The sequence below is a fragment of the Mytilus edulis genome, chromosome 2 (genome assembly GCF_963676685.1).
Source record: "Mytilus edulis chromosome 2, xbMytEdul2.2, whole genome shotgun sequence".
Taxonomy (NCBI): domain Eukaryota; kingdom Metazoa; phylum Mollusca; class Bivalvia; order Mytilida; family Mytilidae; genus Mytilus; species Mytilus edulis.
In genome coordinates this window covers 24,891,909-24,913,010 of record NC_092345.1, presented here as the reverse complement: position 1 = coordinate 24,913,010, position 21,102 = coordinate 24,891,909, and the positions used below count along the sequence as shown (strand labels likewise).

Genomic DNA, 21,102 nt, shown 5'->3' with positions numbered 1-21,102 from the left:
CCTACATGGTTAGAGCAATATCGTAGTGTTGAATACCCATTGCTTGATTTCTGCTCTTTGTTTGGGTTGTTATCTCTTTGACACATTACTTGGTTTTCACTCTCAATGTTATAATTAAATTAACTGTTAACAAAATTTTTAATTTTTGAAATACTAAGGCTTTTCTACCTCAAGCATATATTCCCTTAGCTCTATTTTGCAAAACTTTTAGGAATTTAGGTCCTTAATGCTCTTCGTACTTTATTTGGCCTTTTAACCTTTTGGATTCGAGCGTCACTGATGAGTCTGGCGTATATACAACATTTGGTTCTTGTATCTATGATGAGTTTTTTCTGCATTCGTCTCACAAAACTCCAAAATAGACAATCGATTCAGATTTCGAAAAAGACGTTATGTAGGGAATACCTCGGAAAGCAACAGACCAAATAAAATTAGGCTTACAGATTACAACATTAGGAATGACAATAAGATAAAGATACAGTTTGTCAAAGCCTTAATTGCTTCATGTCTTGAAACTTTTTCAATAAAAAATAAGATATCATATAAACGATAAACTAGTTAAACCCTGCGACATTTTGATGTTTTCCTAAATATTGAAATTCGACAATTTGGTTGTTTTTTTGTTATATCTGGATTGTTCGTTTCCTTTTAACGTTATTAAGAAATATTTGTATGACACATCTTTTGTAGACGAAACGCGCGTCTGGCGTAAATATATTAAAATTTAAATTCTGGTATCTATGATGAGTTTATTTACAACCACTGGGTCGATGCAACTGTTAGTGGAGTTTTAATTACCGGAGGGTATTGCCAGCCCAGTAGTTAGCACTTCTGTGTTGACATGAGTTATCAACTTTTAGGATTTTTGGTCCTCAATGCTTTCCAACTTATTACTTTATTTGGCCTTTTTAACATTTTTTTTCGAGCGTCACTTTTGAGTCATTTGTAGACGAAACACGCGTCTGGCCTAAATATAACATTTCACTCCTATCTATGATGAGTTTATTTGGTAGTTTGCGAGTTTTCAACCGTTAAACACTTATTTATTGCAGTGTGTACTTATCTTTTGAGTTTGTTGCCAAAGTTTATTAGATCGTGACATGGATAACAATATAAAGAAAATACGTGGATTAAGTCATAAATAAGCTTTGATATTTCCATGTGTTCCTATCTGTACATTTAACATTCCATAAACAATTTGTCAAATTATTTGTTGTATTTTAAAAATTAGTTTTTTAGAATCAGTTATCATTTTTAACATGCACGTTTATTTACATTTGTTCATCAAGGTTTTGTCCTCACACTTGTGGTAGCAAAATGTTTTACGAGTGGTCTCGTAGTTGAGGTCACTCGATACCAGAAATTATTAATGATAACTTTATTGCAAAAGTGAAACCCTGACGGGTCAAAATTCTTACATCAAATACACAAGTGACAATAAACACACAATACATGATAAAAGTGTTAAACAAGTGAAGTTGATAATATTTTAGGTATATAATTGACCAATATGGACCTTATTTTCGCAATTCCGTTGATCGCTGTTTAATGGTCTACACCACTAGACAACATATTTTTATTGGGATCTAGAATAAGTTTAAGTTGAGAGTTTGATTCAAGGTGGTTAGAATTAGGATAATGGGTTTTAATTGCATTTATTAAGGGATTTCTAATATTACTATTAATTTGGCAATGAAGGAAAAAGTGTTACTCATCATCTCAAATTTTACTACATTAACACAGTCTGTGTTCTCTTGGAATCTATTTATATCGACTTATTTCAATTTCAAAGTTATGGTCTCTATAGGGATTTGGTTAAAAGTTGACAACTATTAAAATTGTTTAGATTGTGCAAGTAGTTTTCAGATTTGATTTCATTTTAAAGTTTACTATACAGGTAAAGTTTTAAACTTTTATCGATATTAGAAAGTTTTTCAGGAGTGATTTTATCAAACTTTTCTTTTACAATATTTAAAAGAAAAATGAAATGCATTTTAATTAGTTTTAAAAGGTTGATCAAAATCAACACATTATTCTTCATTAATGTGAAGTTCTTTAAAATGTGATTGGCAATAGTATACCAAGTATATATTCCATCATCAGACAAATTAACGTTGAATGCGTGTATAACAAGAAACAAGAGGGTTTATTTCATGGCAGTTAAATCTATCAAAATATATAAAACTTGAGTTTTTATAAAGGAGGCAACATTCCCTACTCAGACTTTGCAGTTATATTACATGCGTTTCCTTTTAAATCCAAGAACAATTTAAAACAAATTATGGTGTACTTTCTGAAAGCTGAATCTATCAATTTTTCCTGACTTGTGTGATTAACCTGGGATCATAAGTGAAATTCATACATAAAAAATATCACATTGTTTAAATGCAAATGATTTCATTGAAGATACGACATATCACGTTCTAAAATATCATTCCAAAACCCCTGTTATTTAAATAGAAAGTTTTGGTCGGAATTTCGAAAATAGGAAAGTAAAATACGATTAAAGAATAAATATGAAAAATATGAAAAAGAAGTACAGGAAATCTGTGTAAAGACGTTAAAGGAATCGCAGATGGATTGCATTAATTTCTGATAATGTAAAATGCAGACAAATAAGTCATGGTAAATTAAACTACAAACATTATACACATATTATGTTATGGCTGAAATCATATAACCTTTATGAGTTTGCACATAAGTCTCTTGTGAACTGATGTTGATGTGGATTAGTTAAGTTGAGAAAACACCTTAAGCAATTCGCTACATTAAATATCAGGATTAAATTCCTTTTTTTAATTTCATAACACGTAATAGAAATCTTTCGATAAGTAAAAAAATAAGCTTAATCAATTAGGATAAAGTTTTAGCCTCGCAACAAGCCACGAACGGACTTCTCAAAGAGTTGTTGCAAATATAACTTTTGTACAGAGATCGCTGTATCGGATGTGGTATCGAATTTATACATCCTGTACAGCAAAACGGACGACCCACTTAGGACCAAAGATTGACAATATTTATATAAGCTAAACATCGATTTGGTGGCGATTAACAAGGATACGAATACAATGGGACAGAGCTATTTCCTTAATTATTTCAATGAAACTTAATCGCAATTAAGAAGAAAAAATATCATTTGTATTTATAAGGTCTGTTTGATTTCTTCATGGTTAAAGTCGAACTAAAAAATTGGACAATTTACACAGAAAATCATCCATTTTATATTTCATTTCAAGATAATAATTTATTTTATAGAAGTCATAAGATTAAGACCTTTTTTAAATTCGACAAATTTAAGCAACATATCATACTTTTTTTTTTATTAATGTACAATATCCGTTTTCACGATGGGAAATTTATCTATAAACACATTATCAGTACAAAGATTGAAATTAAGTACACAAGACACGCGTTTCGTCTACAAAAGACTCATTCGTGACGTTCGAGTAAAAATAAAGATATTGCATTTGATGCTACTTCTTCTGATTCTGTCGTTTGGTGGCTGCCAGCACTTCTGATTGTTCTTCCAATGCTGGTCAAATTACGATATGCGTATTCGCAAATTTACAAGGAATTTATAAAATAAAAATATTCGCAAGAACAAACAACGATGCTGTACAAAAAAAAAGTATTTCGTGCATCAGAATTGCATGAATTGGACGACGATTCATCAAATGCTGAAACATTTAGAACAGCATATATTATAGATGGGATATTGCAATGTTAATGAGAGTTATATATATATATATCTATGTGGAGTTATTTTTTTTCTGAACGATGGGTCATTCTTTCGAATAATCTACCTGGACGATACCATGCTTCAAGGCATAAAATAATGACCTGTGTGAGGTCCTTATTATGCTTGTTAGAAATGAAAACTATAATTTAATTTAGAAATTTAATTCGTTTGATAATCAGTTGTTGCAAGTTAAGAAATTTATTTCTTAAAGTTCCATCTTTGATAGGTTTAACTTAAAATCGTCATTGGCGCGTATTTAACTTTCGAAAAAAAATCATGTGAAGTCTTTGTTCTTCATAGCATCCCAAATTATTTTATAGATTGTTGTACAACACAGCTTGACCTCCAAAACAGTGTCTCAGATTTCCAAAAACATCAATTGAACAAATTTTATACCCAATTGAATTTAGTGATCTCTTATGAATTGATGTTGCAAACTTCATTGAAGATTTATGAGAGAATGAAATACAGTAAGAAAAATCTGAGACAAAGTTTTGGAGGTCAAACTGTGTTGTGCAAGAATCTATAACATTTTTTGGGATGCTATGAATAACAAAGACGCTAAATTCATTCAAGTATGGACATCACAATATAGCAACTAATTGCATAACAATTAATTATGTAATAGTTATGTCATAATGAAACTATCACAATTTGAAAGATAAATCATTCTTCTTTCTTTTGGTACCTCATTTATAAAATTGAAAGAAGGATGAGTGGAATTACATCAGTTTAAAGATGTCTGATTGGGGATGAAACATCTTTGTATTGTGCTACCTTAAATTAGTGAGTTTTATTTCACATTCTAAAATAAGCCGTAGGGCGTCATAAAACCTAAGGTATCAATACGGAATATATATCACTTAAGTGTGGTCGGTAAAATATAATGCTAATTCTGCAAATCTTTGTTGAAAATAATTCGTTTTTGACGATATACAAGTTAGCTATTGCATATTTTAAGGTTTTTCTTTTCGTAGAACACACATTGGGTGTCAGGATTGCCAAAAAGAAAGTACGGTCGGTCTTTCATTTGATCGATCCTGACACCCCTCGGTCCTCGTAGTGTTCTCCGACAAGAAAAACCTTATAATAGGCATTATATGTCTATAACATAATGTCCTCCGCAGTTTATTAAATCACACTTGCAAGTACACTTGCAAGCACTTGCATAATGCAATCAGTATACTGCTTAAAATAGAGTTCCTCACTATGAGTAATCAAAAATTTGTAAATCACTTTGCCGTATATCATTTTGACTTATGTGATATGATATTCTTTTGGTCTAACCATTTCCCAAAAATTTGCTAAGCAACAACATTCATGAGTGGAAGATTTGTAAAATCATACGAGTATATTATTTCCAGTTTAGATTCCAGTAAATGAGGGTTATAAACACCAAAAGTTAGACAAAGCTGGTCAGCTGACACTAATTTTGTAAACGTGAACAATATTTTTGAACTGTCCTTGTCAATAACGGAAAATTCATTGCGTTTCATGTTAACAAAGAATCCGAGTCTTCCAGAGACAAGTGTACCGGCTGTATTACTGCTACTTATTACTTTAATCTCTTTATCTGTATTTGCATCAAAATGATTGGCTGTAAGGCATATGACAGTATTGCAATTATGTATTGCAAATGACCATCCGTGTTGTCCGACATGGTATTCAGTATCTGTTTTTTCACGACTGGCTACTCCTACCTCGACGACCAAAGTTGTGCTGTTCAAAGACTTAAATAATTCAAACGAGAACATGATCTCAAAGTATATTTTACTGGTAGAAGTTAAGCATCTATCTCCTATTGTTCCTTTGTAAGTGTTAAACTGTTCCGGATGATTTACGAGATTCGGGGTTTCTTTTGTGAAAGAATTACTCAATACTTTATTATCATCAGACAAGAAAACTACTGAATGAGTCGATTTCCTGTCAAATCTCAACGAAAATATGTACCCAGCCTGGTTATCTGAAACAAACTCATATAATCAATAATACATTTACAATTTGACGTAACATCCTAGTGATGTCATCTTTTAGCTTAAGTAAGTTATAAGTAAAGTTGGAATAGTTTCATCCAGTTAAGTTCAAGAAGTACCTTGACTTTAAAATTGTCTTTCTGATTGCCTATGAAGAAATTTGAAGTTAGAATTTTTGTTTGTTTGTAATATGAGTGCACTATGAATGAATGCTAATGAGACAACTTCCAGCAGACCACGTTACGTAAATGCAAACTATATTTCACCGCATACTCTTTTTGAAAGAAGCTTTACATATTTCATGTATTTGCTAATTTAGATATTGACAAGTTGCACATTAATACTTCTTTTAAAATGTCTTCCACTGTAAACTTGTGCGTTTGTACAAATCAAGCTTAGTTTTTCCTACAGACACTTCATCATATATGAGTAAAGTAAATAAAAAAAGCTAGATTTGTCATTTTTTTTCACAAAACTTTAAATTTATAACGAGGACATATTTAACAATGCTTATCGTTTTCGGTCATTTCACAAATATATTAAAAGATGCCCGATTTAATTTCTGTTGAATTATGGACCGTTATCATGTGTTTATCTTGTTAAAGGATGTTTGCTCCTCTTATTATTGACTTTTTGCCAGTTATTTGGTATCATCTAGTTTTATCCATGTATAGCCATAACAAATATTTCACCGCTTACTCCTACTTTTCTTTCCAGAATTTAATAGCATATAATTCAAATAGCCATGTTTGAAAAAAGCTAGACAATTCTTGTTTTTTTTAATAGAAAAAGGGTTACAATGATAAACTTATGGAATGCCTAGAGAGAATTATTTCCCGCCAAATTTGCAAAAGCTAATGTCTTGTAAAAAAGTTCACGGACCATTAATTTATTTCTGTCTCTTTAGTTCTTTTAATTATATTATAAATTAACAAAAAATTTTTAAACGTCTTGTTATTCTAAAATATAGTAGCGAACACCCTTAAGTATAATACTTTGCAAAAAGGATGTTATAAAATTGATTTTGAAATAAGTATGCGTGTTTTAAAAGGAAAGTGCATTTTCTGGGGTATATGAATTTAGTAACTCCTGTCAAAATGTAACGATAGAACTATGTGTGCACACAAAAACATTTTTTAGATATAGTAAGAGACCTCGAAACTGCAACACATGATTGAGTTTTGAAAACTTTTATGTCAATATTAAAAAAAAATGTATAGTTTTTTTTTCCACGTCGATGACTATTTGACAAATCTCAATCATAATAGATAAACAGAAATAAGATATATATATACCCTTTTCCGAAGACGAGCATTTCACAAACATCACAGGGACCACTATCGCTAGTGTCAGGATAACACCACACACAAATGCAAGTAAGGACCACTTGTGCTCTTTCAATCTTATACATATATCTCTGATGGCCCTAGATTTTGTATTCGGTCTGATTGGTTGTGCAAATAACTGCAACGGTTCTTGACGGCTTTCATTTACGTTTTTAACCTGTGCAGTTGAACTTTGGAGATTATTATCTTGTCTTAAGTCTTTAACGTTGTCATAATCATCGGAGGCTCCATCCATGGAATTTCGATCATCGTTTAAGCCATCTATAAATCAATAAACAATATACGTAAACAATAAGTACACAATATACGTAAAATAATGAAAAACATTGATTATAGATTTAAATAGGTAAAATTTAAATCCTGTGCGTCTTGGTAAATTCAAATCACATTTATCTACACCATCATTATGTAACATCCTATAGGACAATTGCTTTTGTGATAAAATTATCATTGCTGGCTAAAACCTGTCAAAAGACTTACGAGGTGTACGCGCGCAGGAGTGGGTGGTCTAGAAAAAGGGGGCTGAGGGTTATACAAGTTCATTCGATTCTAGATTGATAATATAAACATAGTAAGCAAGTTAAATTTTAGGTGTTTTATTTTGCCAAGTTGCTCATTCTGCCTTTCCTTTTAACTCAAAACTTCTGTCCTTCCTTTTTCAAATTTAATCCTAGCGCCCCCCCCCTTCTCCCATGAACAACAACTGGCACCTCCGTAGAGTAGTAATAGGTACCCGTCCAACAGATTTAAGGATGTACTTAGGTGAGGTTTTGGAATTTGTGTCAAATGTTCGGACTCCTTGGTGTTTTTCCATACAATACAATGTAAAATATTTTGCCCCATAACACCCATTTATTTTTTCATATAAGACTAAATAGCTCATGAAAGGTCAATTACCAAAATTTTAGAAGATTCTTAATTTTCGTTCTTTTGTTTTGAGACCTTATAATAGCAATGCAAATATAAGGTAAAAGTCCGAGTCAGCCTTTTCCCGCCATATTTTAAATCTCAAATATCTCGAAAAGGAGGTCCATGACCTATCAATATTTTTTGCTTATTTTTATCCTTAATTGATGCTCTACCAGATAATGGTATCAATTTTAACTTCTTAATTTATTAATTTTTACCTAACCTCACCTAAGTACATCCTTAATATATTTTTTTTGGAGAAACCCCTATCATTGTTAGCTTGAATAGAAGAAAGACCCATCTGTCATCGGTGGCACTTTTCTCACATTGTCATTTTCTTATGAAACGGTTGTCGAATTTCAACAAAACGTTTCAGGAATTTATGAAATACAAAATATCTGCATAAGGTGGTGTTAAGATGTAAATGCAAAGTCATTATGCAATGCGTTTGAAACTCTGCAGCGTTGTTCAACCGATGAGTAGTGAGTCATAATTTACACAAACCTCTTCTCAACAAACATGACATATTTGCCACTGAATGTTAAGCAACGAATCAATCACAAATCCTTTATAAAGAAAATACAAAATAAGCTGAAACTTTTTTAATTAAGTCAAAGTTGAAAGAAAATAAAGAAAGAAAATACATGCCATCAAAGCTATATGACCAGACGTAAATTTTCTAAAACTATATAATGCAACATGCCTCGAGTTAAAATTGTATTAAAATCCTGTTTTAGTTGTTTTTAAAAAACAGACCCCGATAGATAAAAATTTAGGTGGCAAACAACACCGTTTGTTTTTTTTAAACTATATAAAATGACCGTTACATTTATATTTAAGAGTACATGTAGGTATAAAACAGATTATAATACTTAAGATTATTTGCAAGATCTATTAAGGGCTCGCCAAAGAATTCACACACGTATGTACCCCGTGTCTCCGTTGCCCCGCACATTTACTGTTTTAACATGACCGTCCCCCCATTTTTTGCAGTATAGTTTCTTAAAAATATTATGGAAATTATTAATATCTATTCTTATATTTCTAATGATATAAATGTTATTGAATATTTGTTTCTTATGGTATAAATGTTATTGAATATTCGTTCTATACGGAATTGCCTGCGAAAGGATCAATGCAGTTTTTATAAATCTGTGAATGTATACACAGGTAATCTCTTTTGTGTTTTGACACCGTCCCCACATTTATAGTGTAATTTGTCAACATCAGCGTCGTGAATATACCTTTTCGTAATATGTCTAATACTCGTTCGATACTTTTGTACTAAAATTTATCTTTGACAAATAAAATCTCTTTTCTTAAGGCATAATTGTTTACTTTGATTTTGAAAGGTGCAATTTGTCCAAAAGTCCCAAACCGTTAATGTTGATGGGATTCATAGACTCATGTACTACACCCTATTACCGACACTCGGTACGGCAGATCTGCTGAATATATTTATATATTTGATAGGTATGAAAACATATTTCAGTTTTCGCCACATAACAGACTGAGTTCTTCTTGTATTACATCCTCATTTCTCTTCAATTTTGTATTTGTTTGGCATTATAACTATTTTGATATGAGCGTCACTCATGAAACTTATGTAGACGAAAAGCGCGTCTAGCGTACTAAATCATAATCCTGGTACCTTTGATACTAATTACATGTTCCATTAATTACATGCTTTTTTCAAATGTGAAGTTAGGATTCACGTTTAAACACACGTATCAATGAGACAAGTGTTATCTCCCTATGAAAAAAGTCAATAATGCCGAATAGTTTTAAAACGTCAATTGGACAGTCGCGATTAAAGTTTCATGGAGTTTATATAAGATGTGTACGATGCTTTTTGTTACCAAAACAGAGAAATTTGTAAATCATACTTCTGATTTGAACACGATTGAATTTGGTAAATACACACCTTTTGATTAAATTGTACACCATAAATCTCTTTATCTTACTTCTAAACATTTTTAGGAATATAATTGGTTTAAACAGACGAAGAAATTGATGCTTTATATAACGATTGAAAAAAAATCATAAAATCAATTTAAGGCTAACAAGTTGTAATTGTTGGCATTTGTTTTTGTATAAAATAATGGAAGTAGCTAGGTTCTTAAAACTAATAAAAGACTTAATCACTTTGATAGGCCAACAGTATCAATACCACATGTTTAGATAGTTGGTAAGAAAAATGCATTACGTAGTGTGCTATTGACCTAAAACGATAATTTGGGGTCAGTAAATTCCATATGGGGAATCGAGCTTCTACACCATTGATTAAAATATTCTTGTTTTTATTTATTATTCTAACATTTCAAAGAAAACAATGTATCTAAAAAACAATATGTAATCGTTGAATTTTGTTTTATGTACATTTTTAGATACATAGCTTTTTTAATGTTTTTATTTTCTCCAGTTCGAAATTAAGTATCAATAAAACAAAAAAACCCATAAAACAGAATTCATTTTTTTTTCATTCAAACTTTGTTTAACGTTTTCTGTGCCATGGGCCGATTTTCGGCCGATTTGTATATTCTACGTTGACTGCCACGGGCCGATTTTCGGCCGATGCTTTTTTTTCTTGACGTCGAACAATAGGTTTCAGTGACGTCGCTTCTTTTGTGTACTGTGGGAGGGACTTTAGCACGTTGCGTTATGCATGCAAAGTGCTTTCAATTTTTCATTTAAGCCGCGTTGGCCATACTTTTATGCAATTTTTAATTTGTGTGGATTTTCTGCTAATTTTTCTTTTTTGTATTGTGTAAAAATAATCATATCAAAGAAATGTTACAGTTTCACTAAATAATGATAGCAGTCGAAAAGTTTAATTATTGAAACCAATTTTGATGCACTGCATGTGCACCTTTTATGGAATAATGATTCTTCAAAAGTATGCTGAATCGAAAGCAAACAATACAACAAGCATAAAACATTCAATGAGCGAATTCCAATCCAAATAGAATGACCGATTAAAATCAATTAAAAAAAACCAAATACCGTCTAGAAAAAGGTCAAGTAGGTTAATTTCAAAATTGGTTGTCATGCTCCTGGTACAGATCCATCTTTATGTGAGGGATGAGGATTCGATGCATTATAAATGACTAATTCATGTAATTGTAGTAGGTTGTCTGAACACCTATTATAAAATAAAAACATTTGATTAGAAACAAAAAATATATTTTAATCATGATTCAACACATAAATGATTGTCTTTACACTCCCGGTGAACACCTGTACCGCAAACTCTACACACTGTCTACTGTCGTCTTGGTTTTCGTTTCTTAGCACCATGTGATCTTTAGCGAGATCCTCTATAAGCCTTTGTGTGAAGGATAATCTCGACAATTTCAGATTATTGGAAGTGTTTTCTTTATAAATAATGTATGCATTGATTACCATACGGTGCATCAGATTAAAAACAACCTTTTTCCAAACCTTTAACGTTTTTCATCCATCATTGTAACTCTCTGTCATCATGTCAGCCAAATCTACGCCCCCATAAATTTATTATACGAGCAAATCATAGCCGGTTTATCATTTTCTTGTGCTGCTTTAGAAAAAGAGGATATGATTCTAACTGGTTTTCGACCATAACGTTCTTTATATGCACATAACAGAATTCTTTCTTGTCTTAATATAAATGCTTTCCTTTTCCTGCAAAACAGGAGTCTTTATTGTGTTTGGCATTTGCCGATTAGCGAGTAATGTTCCAGTAAACAATGTTCCTTTTGCTAAAAGCTCTTTAGCCAGATTAATTGAGGAGAAAAAACTGTCAGTAAATAAATAATAAGCTTTGTCAAACAATCCTGCGGCATCTAATAGTTTGTTGACTACGTAAGCACCCTGTAATATTCCTTGTGGTGTTGGGTCATATTGTTTGCATTTGTAAACACTGATTTGACAAATATAGCCACTGACGACCTCGGCTAATACCCAAAGTTTGACTCCAAATTTCGCCGCTTTTGAAGAAATAATTGTATTATTGATGACCGGCCTTTAGATGCGATTAAGCTTTCGTCAATACTTAGGTTCTGTTTTGGAATGTAATGTTATTTCGACTGTCGATTAAAAAGATCAACGAAGCACTGAAATTTTGATGTGGGTGAATAATAATCGTCCTTCCGATTCGGTATTGTAGTATTATCTACGATATGAAATTTTTTAAAATGCTCTGAAATCGATTTCTAGAAAACATGTTACGAAACCAAACAGTATCCTGGCTTTGAAATTTGGTGTTCCAATATTCTGTAATGGATGGTTTACGTATGAGGCCCATGTTAAGTATTACTGATATAAATCCTTTCATCTCATCTAAAGTTACAGCACCAACTTTAAACCAGGAATGAAGACGCGAAAATCTTCTTATCCTCTGCCGACTAGTGATGATGTCTTGTGCATACCTGTAAAAAAAAATGACAGTATAATTGATATGAAATATACAAATAGTAAAAATAACCTTAGAATTATAACATGTTAACATTCTCAACGCGTGACCTGATAAATTATTTTATCAATTAAATTTTAATTCACGAATGCGCGTAGCCCATTAGGTAATTTTTAGTGCTTTTTTTTAACATCCAGCGTTAAATTAATGTGTATATTTAGGACGAGAACATACTCATACTAACGTAAAAAATTTCCTCTGCTTTGTACTAGTTCAGAAGTTTACATTGCGCAGAAATACGTGTCACCTTACTCTGACCTTTTATTCTGACTCCCAGCCGACCAGTCTTTGTTCTTATAATTTATTTTCTTTTGCTTAGTGTATAGAAGCAGCAAAATCATATACCAATTTTATATCTATAGTTTATATTATATTATGTGTTGAAACGACCTGGCAAAGGTAAGAAAAAACAAAGGCAAATGTCTTCATAATCGCAACGTGTGCATTAATATATCGTACTGAGTAAACTTATGACTATTTTAATATGTGAAATGTAACATATAACGCAACAGTTAATTGTAAATTTTACCTGTTTGTCTCTCTGACAATATGTCGTAGAAAATCAAGTGTCAGAAACAGCAAGAAGTAGTCAATAGGTTTAGCGTCGGCATCAGGGACATTCTGAGGGCCACTGTTCTCTACAAATCTTTGGTCGTGTAAATAGTCAATCTCCGGAGGTCTAACTCGAAACCAAGGATTGGCATTCATTGGAACATCATTCATCTCATCTTCAGATTCTGAGATACCGCTTAAAACTTCAAAATCACTATCACTCTCCCCGTCTGAAAACTGCTCTGAATCACTGGAGTCGGCCATATTTGATTCACGAGCAATATGACGTCAACCGATATATTTTTACATGACGTCAAACATTAAAGCGGGTGATATCATTTTGCGCCAAAAATGAACTTATTTGCGCCAATGCTACTTCTGCGCCAGTCTATTGAAAAATATAGGTACCATTTGCGCAAATAAAAAAAATCATCTAATTTCGCCAATATTTTGAATGTATTTATTTTCTATATATTTTTGATATTTCAACTACTTCGTAAATGATTTTTTCTCTTGTCTCCTTCGTCCGGGCTTGGGACCGGAATGTTACCTACTGAGTTGAAGTCTTCCGGAGCTCTGGAAATTATTTTTGAAGGTCGTTTAAATAAAATATCAGTTGCTTTTCGTAAGCAGGCTGTTCTTAAAAATTTTGAATATTAGCCGGTTCTATGTCTGATTCCGAGCCTAATTCACTGGGCATTTTGTTCGGAGATCTTGCAAATTTGAACATCAATTTATTATTCGAACGAGCAAAATATATTCAATACAAAGTAAATAATGTACTTTCAGAAAATGTTTTTTTATTAGTACCAAAGTTGAAAGAATTTGACAAATAGTAAAATTACAGGCAGAAAATAATTATACTCCACAACAAAAGAAACGCATCAACTCAAGTGGAAAATTTTCAATTGTCTATGACTGCATTATAAGTAACTGTGCTTGCAAATGGGCCCATACATTTACACAATGCTTGTTGCTGGGGTCATTTGTTTTGAGCCGGTGTATAGAGGCAAATTCTACTTTTTCCAATTGTTTTTATGTAGTAATGTTTTAATAGTTTCGAACCTTTCTCATCGATGTTTTTATAAATTGTTTGGAAAAGAAAAAAGCAGGCGGAGAAAAAGGGAGACTAGTTTTAGTTTCAATAACGTATCCCTTTTCAATCATTGATTTGTTAATTTTTTAATTGCAAAGATTACTCTTCGTGTTTGCAATTAATTTTTCTTCTTTACTTTTGAACATTTAAGCCACAGTACTGGTATCTTGATAAAGAAAATGCGTAACTATAATTCTTCCGTTTTCAAAAACTCTCCGAAAGTTGTTAAATTTTGTATCAGTATAAATTATAAAAATAAGGGAATGTGTAATGATTGCCAATGAAACAACTATCCACTGTTTATTTGAACACTTTGGAACCATCTTTCAACTAAAAAAAAACGAAACTTACTTTTAGTTTCAACAGTATTTATTAATGAAAAAATACAATGTTACATAAAGTTCAAATAAATGATTCATTAAAACGTTTAATCCCGCTGCAAATGTTTGCACCTGTCCTAAATCAGGAATCTGATGTGCAGTAGTTGTCGTTTGTTTATGTAATTTATAGGTGTTTCTCGTTTCTCGTTTTTTGTATAGATTAGACCGTTGGTTTTCCCGTTTGAATGGTTTTACACTAGCAATTTGGGGGCCCTTTATAGCTTTTTGTTCGGTGTGAGCCAAGTCTCCGTGTTGCAGGCCGTACATTGACCTATAATGGTTTACTTTTATAAATTGTTATTTGGATGCAGAGTTGTCTCATCACACACCACATCTTCCTATATCTATATATGACCGAACATTGTTAATTTTTAATTGCCTCCTTTTGACAGCGAGGTCTTTCTGGTTTATTTACCACTAAAACACACCCGCGAAATCGCGGGCATTCAGAGCGTAGTTTAAAGTATGTAAAGTGTTGTTTATTGAGTCACTGATAAGGTCTTTGCATCGGAACTAAACACATTTATTCTAAAATACAGTTGTTGGCATGACACGGGTTATGTTCTTCTCATATATGTTATGATGGTATGATACTAAACCCCTAACGGGAAGGATTGTGCCTGATGTTAATATGATGAAATCATAATCTTTCAGTCAGTTTAATTGAAGTCTGGAGCTGGCATGTCAGTTAACTGCTAGTAGTCTGTTGTTATTTATGTATTATTGTCATTTTGTTTATTTTCTTTGGTTACATCTTCTGACATCAGACTCGGATTTCTCTTGAACTGAATTTTAATGTGCGTATTGTTATGCGTTTACTTTACTACATTGGTTAGAGGTATAGGGGGAGGGTTGAGATCTCACAAACATGTTTAACCCCGCCGCATTTTTGCGCCTGTCCCAAGTCAGGAGCCTCTGGCCTTTGTTAGTCTTGTATTATTTTAATTTTAGTTTCTTGTGTACAATTTGGAAATTAGTATGGCGTTCATTATCACTGGACTAGTATATATTTGTTTAGGGGCCAGCTGAAGGACGCCTCCGGGTGCGGGAATTTCTCGCTACATTGAAGACCTGTTGGTGACCCTCTGCTGTTGTTGTTTTTTATTTGGTCGGGTTGTTGTCTCTTTGACACATTCCCCATTTCCATTCCCAATTTTATTTGAAGAATTTTGTAAAAATGACTGGAGAATTTCAGCAAAAGTGTCATTAGTCATAGGTTATTGGGGACCGGAAAATGTTTTTTTTTCATCCCTCCTCGTTTATTTCCAAAATACCAAATTTTGGTTTTCTATCAATTTCAATATGAACATACCTTTAGTATACTATGAACATTTAAGTAACATGAGTAAGGAGCCTGTAATTCAGTGGCTGCCGTTTGTTTATGTGTTACATATTTGTTTTTCGTTCATTTTTTGTAGGGGGTCTCATTGGGAAAAAAAAGGGGGGTTCTGATCCCGGATCCCGCTTACTGTTTTGTCAGATTCCCGTATTCCGCTTACACTACGTATGAAAGCAATGAGACTCACTTTGTACATAAATAAGGCCGCTAGTTTTCTCGTTTGAATTGTTTTTCATCGTCATGTCGGGGCCTTTTAAAGCTGAGTATGCGGTATGGGCTTTGCTCGTTGTTGAAGGCCATACGGTGACCTATAGTTATTAATTTCTGTGTCATTTTTGGTCACTTGTGGAGAGTTATATCAACATGGCAATCATACCACATCTTTTTTTTGTAATCAATGAATTTTGTAAAAGGTTTAAAGACTGGAGCATTTCAGTAAAGGTATCAAAAGTTCACATGAATTATTTTAGCGCTTATCTGTATATTACGAACATTCATTACTATATAAATAAAGTGTATTTACTTTCAAATCGATCCATGGTGATCATTGATATAGTATACAGACCTTCTATTTAATAAACTCTGTGACCGCCGTGGATAGTTAACTTGAAAATGATAGCTGATATCATTAAAATGCACTTTATTCGTAGTGTATGTAGGTTCAAAGAAAAACGCAAACCGGAAAACTAATCTGACTTTAAAAAATTTCGTCCAATGACGGGACAAAATCCGGATGCCTTTTTTTCTCGTTTTTCTCCCAAAATAACTCAATCTGAATAACCATATGAATGAATGACAAATGCGACTATGCACTGTACATATAGGACACAGAGGCGTGTTGATTAATTCATTGTGGAAAGAAGAGAAGCGACACACAAAATGAGGTCTTCTCGTTTAATAGTATAGATAAGTTTAATATTTACTGGTTCATAACAACACTTCAGATAATATTTGAATGCATTATAACAACTTATTAATGTCACTTTCGTGAGTAGCAAAATTATACGACCACATATCGTTGTGAATATGTCAAATGATAATTAGACGTTTGCGGAAACTATGTCTATACCCGAGTTTACACTTTAGACATACGATTACAGGTGAAAAAAAAACAAGTGGTCATCTCAAAGTACAAAAATAATGCATGTGTCCGAAGCGCATTCTGGATTAACCATCAGAACCACACAAAACCGAATATTTGACGACAAGTATTTATAAGGGACGAAAGTGTAGATAGATGTATGACATATTATTTGCAGGAGAAATAGACTTTCCTCGTAAAACAGGGAACTTTTAAAGTCATAAGAAACGAGTGACCGGTGAAAAATATTGTTCTTCCAATTTTTAAACCAATGCATACAAACATCATAAACTTAGTCTTCTGTGCTCGAATTTATCATTTTGTTCGTGTAAATATCGTATTATCGTCATTTTTTTTTTCAATCGGTCAGTGTTGTTGTGAAAATATGGCAGGTAATTAAAGTTCGTGTTTTAAAGCCGAAGTTTAACGATTGTCACCTGTTTGTCAACAATTGACGAAAAATAAACAAAAAAGCATGGAAATTGAGCACGTGTTTAACATGTAAATTCAGGTAATAGTTTATTTTAAGGACATCCATGCGTATTGTGGTCACCGGATTTTTACGAGATGGGTCACACTGAGGTCATCTTGCATACGGAAAATATATCGGGGGAATTGCTTGCTGGAAGGAAGCAATTCAAATAAAGTAAACTTCTTCTAAATATGAATAAATTAAAGAATTTTCTTCAGAAAAAAGTATATGTACATAAGTTTTACAATGAAAACTATCCATTGAGTTATAAAAAACATATGCAATATTTTTTTTGAATTTGAGGTTTCTTATGACTTTAATGCAATGGTATAGTATACGAAAAAAATATTGTCCAGAGGATACTCTACAAACTGTTTCATTTGAAAAAGGGATGTAGTTGTCGTTTTTATGTACAATTACTACTTTGTATCTGCAACTGTTGCCTTGTTGATTTAAATAGATTTTGATTTTTTTTTTAATTTCTTCTCACCTGCTACACTTTTAGATTTTTTTCTCCCTAAAAATCAATTGAATAGATTTGTGTATATACTTTGTGTTGAAATGAACAACGTCGTAGTGAGAAATCACGGGCTGTTCCGGGCGGGGGGGGGGGGGGGCACTCCTTTTATTGACGGTCAGTGCTTTTGAATAGGGACATACTGTCGGACCCTCCCCCCTTATCTTTGGTTGGAATTCCCTTTTGAAAATAGATTGATCGAACCCTGCGTCGTCAGTGCATTCTATATTACAAATGTAATCTGTATTTGGAAACATTTTACATTGGTTGGTCTCTGTTTGAGATTTGTCTCATTGGAAAAACATTTAAATTATTTTTGGTAGTCAAAGCTCTTCAACTTTGTACTTTATTCCTGCCCTTTTAACTGTTTTTATTCGAGTGTCGATAGTGAGTCTTTCGTAGACGAAACTCTTGTCTACCGTAAAAAAATGTCAATCCTTGTATCTAGAATGAGTTTATTGACATACCATATTTTCTCATTCGTCTTTTAAACAACACATTACGTTTAAAGTTCATTTTTAAAAGTATTTTTTGTTTTTAATTTGTCTTCTTTATTTACTACAATGTCTTGTTAAATATCGGTTGTATGACTATATTCAAAACGGAAATTATATTTGTAATCATATTTGTGTATTTGTAATTAAATTTCAAGGTTACTGTTGGCCTTTTGTATAAATCAGGTTTCAATATCTTTGGAATTTGTTTATGATTATGTAGTATTGAAATCAGTACAAATAGAATAGATTATCAATCTTAACGCTTGATCGTTCACTATAAGTAATATCATTTTAACACAGGTTAAAAAGGAGAGAAAGTACATTATTTTAACTTTAACTATCACAGTTTAACTTTTTGTAAAAGAATCTGTTGAAAATTATGTAACATACAATGTAAACCACACTTTTGTTTTAAATCATCCACATTCAGATATTGTTTTACCAAGAATTTAAAAACGCAACTTGTTAACCATTGATTATAGGTTTTTAAATACGTGGTAAGCTTTATGACCAACAATATTACATACATATAATAGTCAATGATAACTTAAGTAAAATTTGCCTGAATTAGTTTGAACTATAAATAGTTTCTTAATTTATCAACTTAAAATTTAAGTAAGCTAGCAGAAAATTTAAGATAAGTTTGTACTTTATAGTACCACTATAGAAAGACTGGCTTATATAAAGCTGGTGCTAGGTGACCTTTAAGGATCATAACAGCATAACAGTTAAACCCCTTGCCCCCCCTCTTTAAGGGACTGACTGTCTACTAGAAGTAGTATCAATTCAGTGGTCGATAATAGAAATAACACTGTATAAATTTGATGTACCTGAGCGCTTTTCATATTGAAACTAGGCCTTCATCCCTAAAGCCCAAATTTAGGGATATATAAGTAATTGAATAATCGTTAGGCACTATATGATACAAAAAGGATATACAAAGAAAAAAAGCCAAATACAGTAAACATAACCCTTAGCGAATTGGAACATCATTTAGGAATGTACTAAGGTAAGGTTTTGAATAAGTGTCAAATGTTCGGACTCCTTGGTGTTTTTCCGTATGACACAAAATATTCTGCCCCATAAAACCTATTTATCTTTTAACATAATACTTAATATCTCATAAATAGTCATTTGACAAAATTTAAGCCCTTTTCTATCTTTTGATTTGAGACCCAAATAATATCAACGCAAATATAAGGTAAGAGGCCGAGTAACCCTTTTCCCGTCATATTTTATAAATCAAATATCTACAATAATAAATCATGTCAATACCCAACCACTGCCTGCTGGAAACCTGATAACCCTTATTGTCGACAGGAATATTCGTTGTGCATGCATAACGCATTCCACTTTTTATTCCCAGTTAAAATAACCGTTTAACGTTTAAAACCGAAACAACTGATGAAATTAACGATTTTTGCCCGTTTAGAAAGATACGTTCCGAAAACATTTAAACAATTTTACAAATTTCATGGGCGTCCTTTTGTGTATTTTGATAGCCTTAATTACCGTATCAAACCGGAATAAATCCCCCTTCAAGTGTCTTGTTGGCATTACAAAAGGTCAAGTTTTTCTCTGGCTGTTTATGACGTGTTCACACACAATTTTGCTGCAGTGAAACTGTTTTTTTTTTATAGCGAAATTCAATTCTCTGTATCGGTACGTCCTTTCTTGAAAATAACAACTTATCTACCACACCAAACACAATTATTTTTTTGCCGAAGGGAAACCTTTTTTTTAGTGAAATTCAATTATCTGCATCGGTACGTCATTTCTTGAAAATAACAACTTATCTATCACAGCAAACATAACAATATAAACAAGTTATTTACTTCTAATATTTGCTTGTTAAAAAAATACAAAAAAGACAGACCTAACAAATATACGAACAAACGATGAAACCAAACATTATATTAACCAACTTAGTAATAAATTTGTGTAACTGAAATATACTTACTGTTAATATATGACTCTCTCATTTTGATGTTTACCTTGAAATAAAATAATATGAGATATTTAAAAGTTAGTTCTTTAGAATAAATTTGTGTAACTGAAATAAACTTACTGTTAATATATGACTCTCTCATTTTGATGTTTACCTTGAAATAAAATAATATGAGATATTTAAAAGTTAGTTCTTTAGAAATACATTGTTTTATGCAGTCTCGTGTGCACATACATTTTTTGAAATTTAAACTTCGACCTTGTTTTATTGAAATATTATTTTAATTGCATTGGAGTGATTTACATGGTTTATTGTGTTGATTTTTTAAAGATTATTGTTGAATACAGCTATAAGATCATATCGACGAACATGATTACAAAAACCCTTCTATCTAATTATCACATTAATTTGTATTTATTTGTAGACAGATACAGCTTGAATAGGGTGTAAAATGTAATTTTTGCAGATCCTGTGTTATGGATAATATTTGTTGTCGACAGTTTTTACTGATTTATTGTAAAAGAGAGACATTTTCATTTGGAATTTTAACCAAAGATGAATAACTGGATCTGCCATCACTGTATTGGATACCAAAACTAAATAAGCGCCTTTACAAATAAACTCATCATAGATACCAGGACTAAAATTGTACACTTACGACAGACGCTCGTTTCGTCTACAAAAAAAACCCCTCATCAGTGACGCTCGAGGCAAAAATGTTTGAATGGCCAAATAAAGTACAAAGTTGAAGAGCATTGAGGACCTAAAATGTGCTAAAAATAGAAAACAGAAGATTTGACTGT

At 32.1% G+C, this 21,102-nt stretch overlaps 1 protein-coding gene across 1 annotated transcript; it reads right to left on the bottom strand.

Annotated features, from left to right (window-relative positions):
• Positions 1-1,124: 1,124 nt before the first annotated feature.
• On the bottom strand, positions 1,125-20,394 carry LOC139511802 (uncharacterized). Its single transcript, XM_071298887.1, has 3 exons — positions 20,312-20,394; positions 7,008-7,319; positions 1,125-5,702 (listed from the first exon to the last, which is right to left on the bottom strand). The coding sequence occupies exons 1-3, from the start codon at positions 20,331-20,333 to the stop codon at positions 5,044-5,046; spliced, it is 993 nt and encodes a 330-aa protein (XP_071154988.1). The 5' UTR covers positions 20,334-20,394; the 3' UTR covers positions 1,125-5,043.
• Between the last annotated feature and the right edge of the window lie 708 nt (positions 20,395-21,102).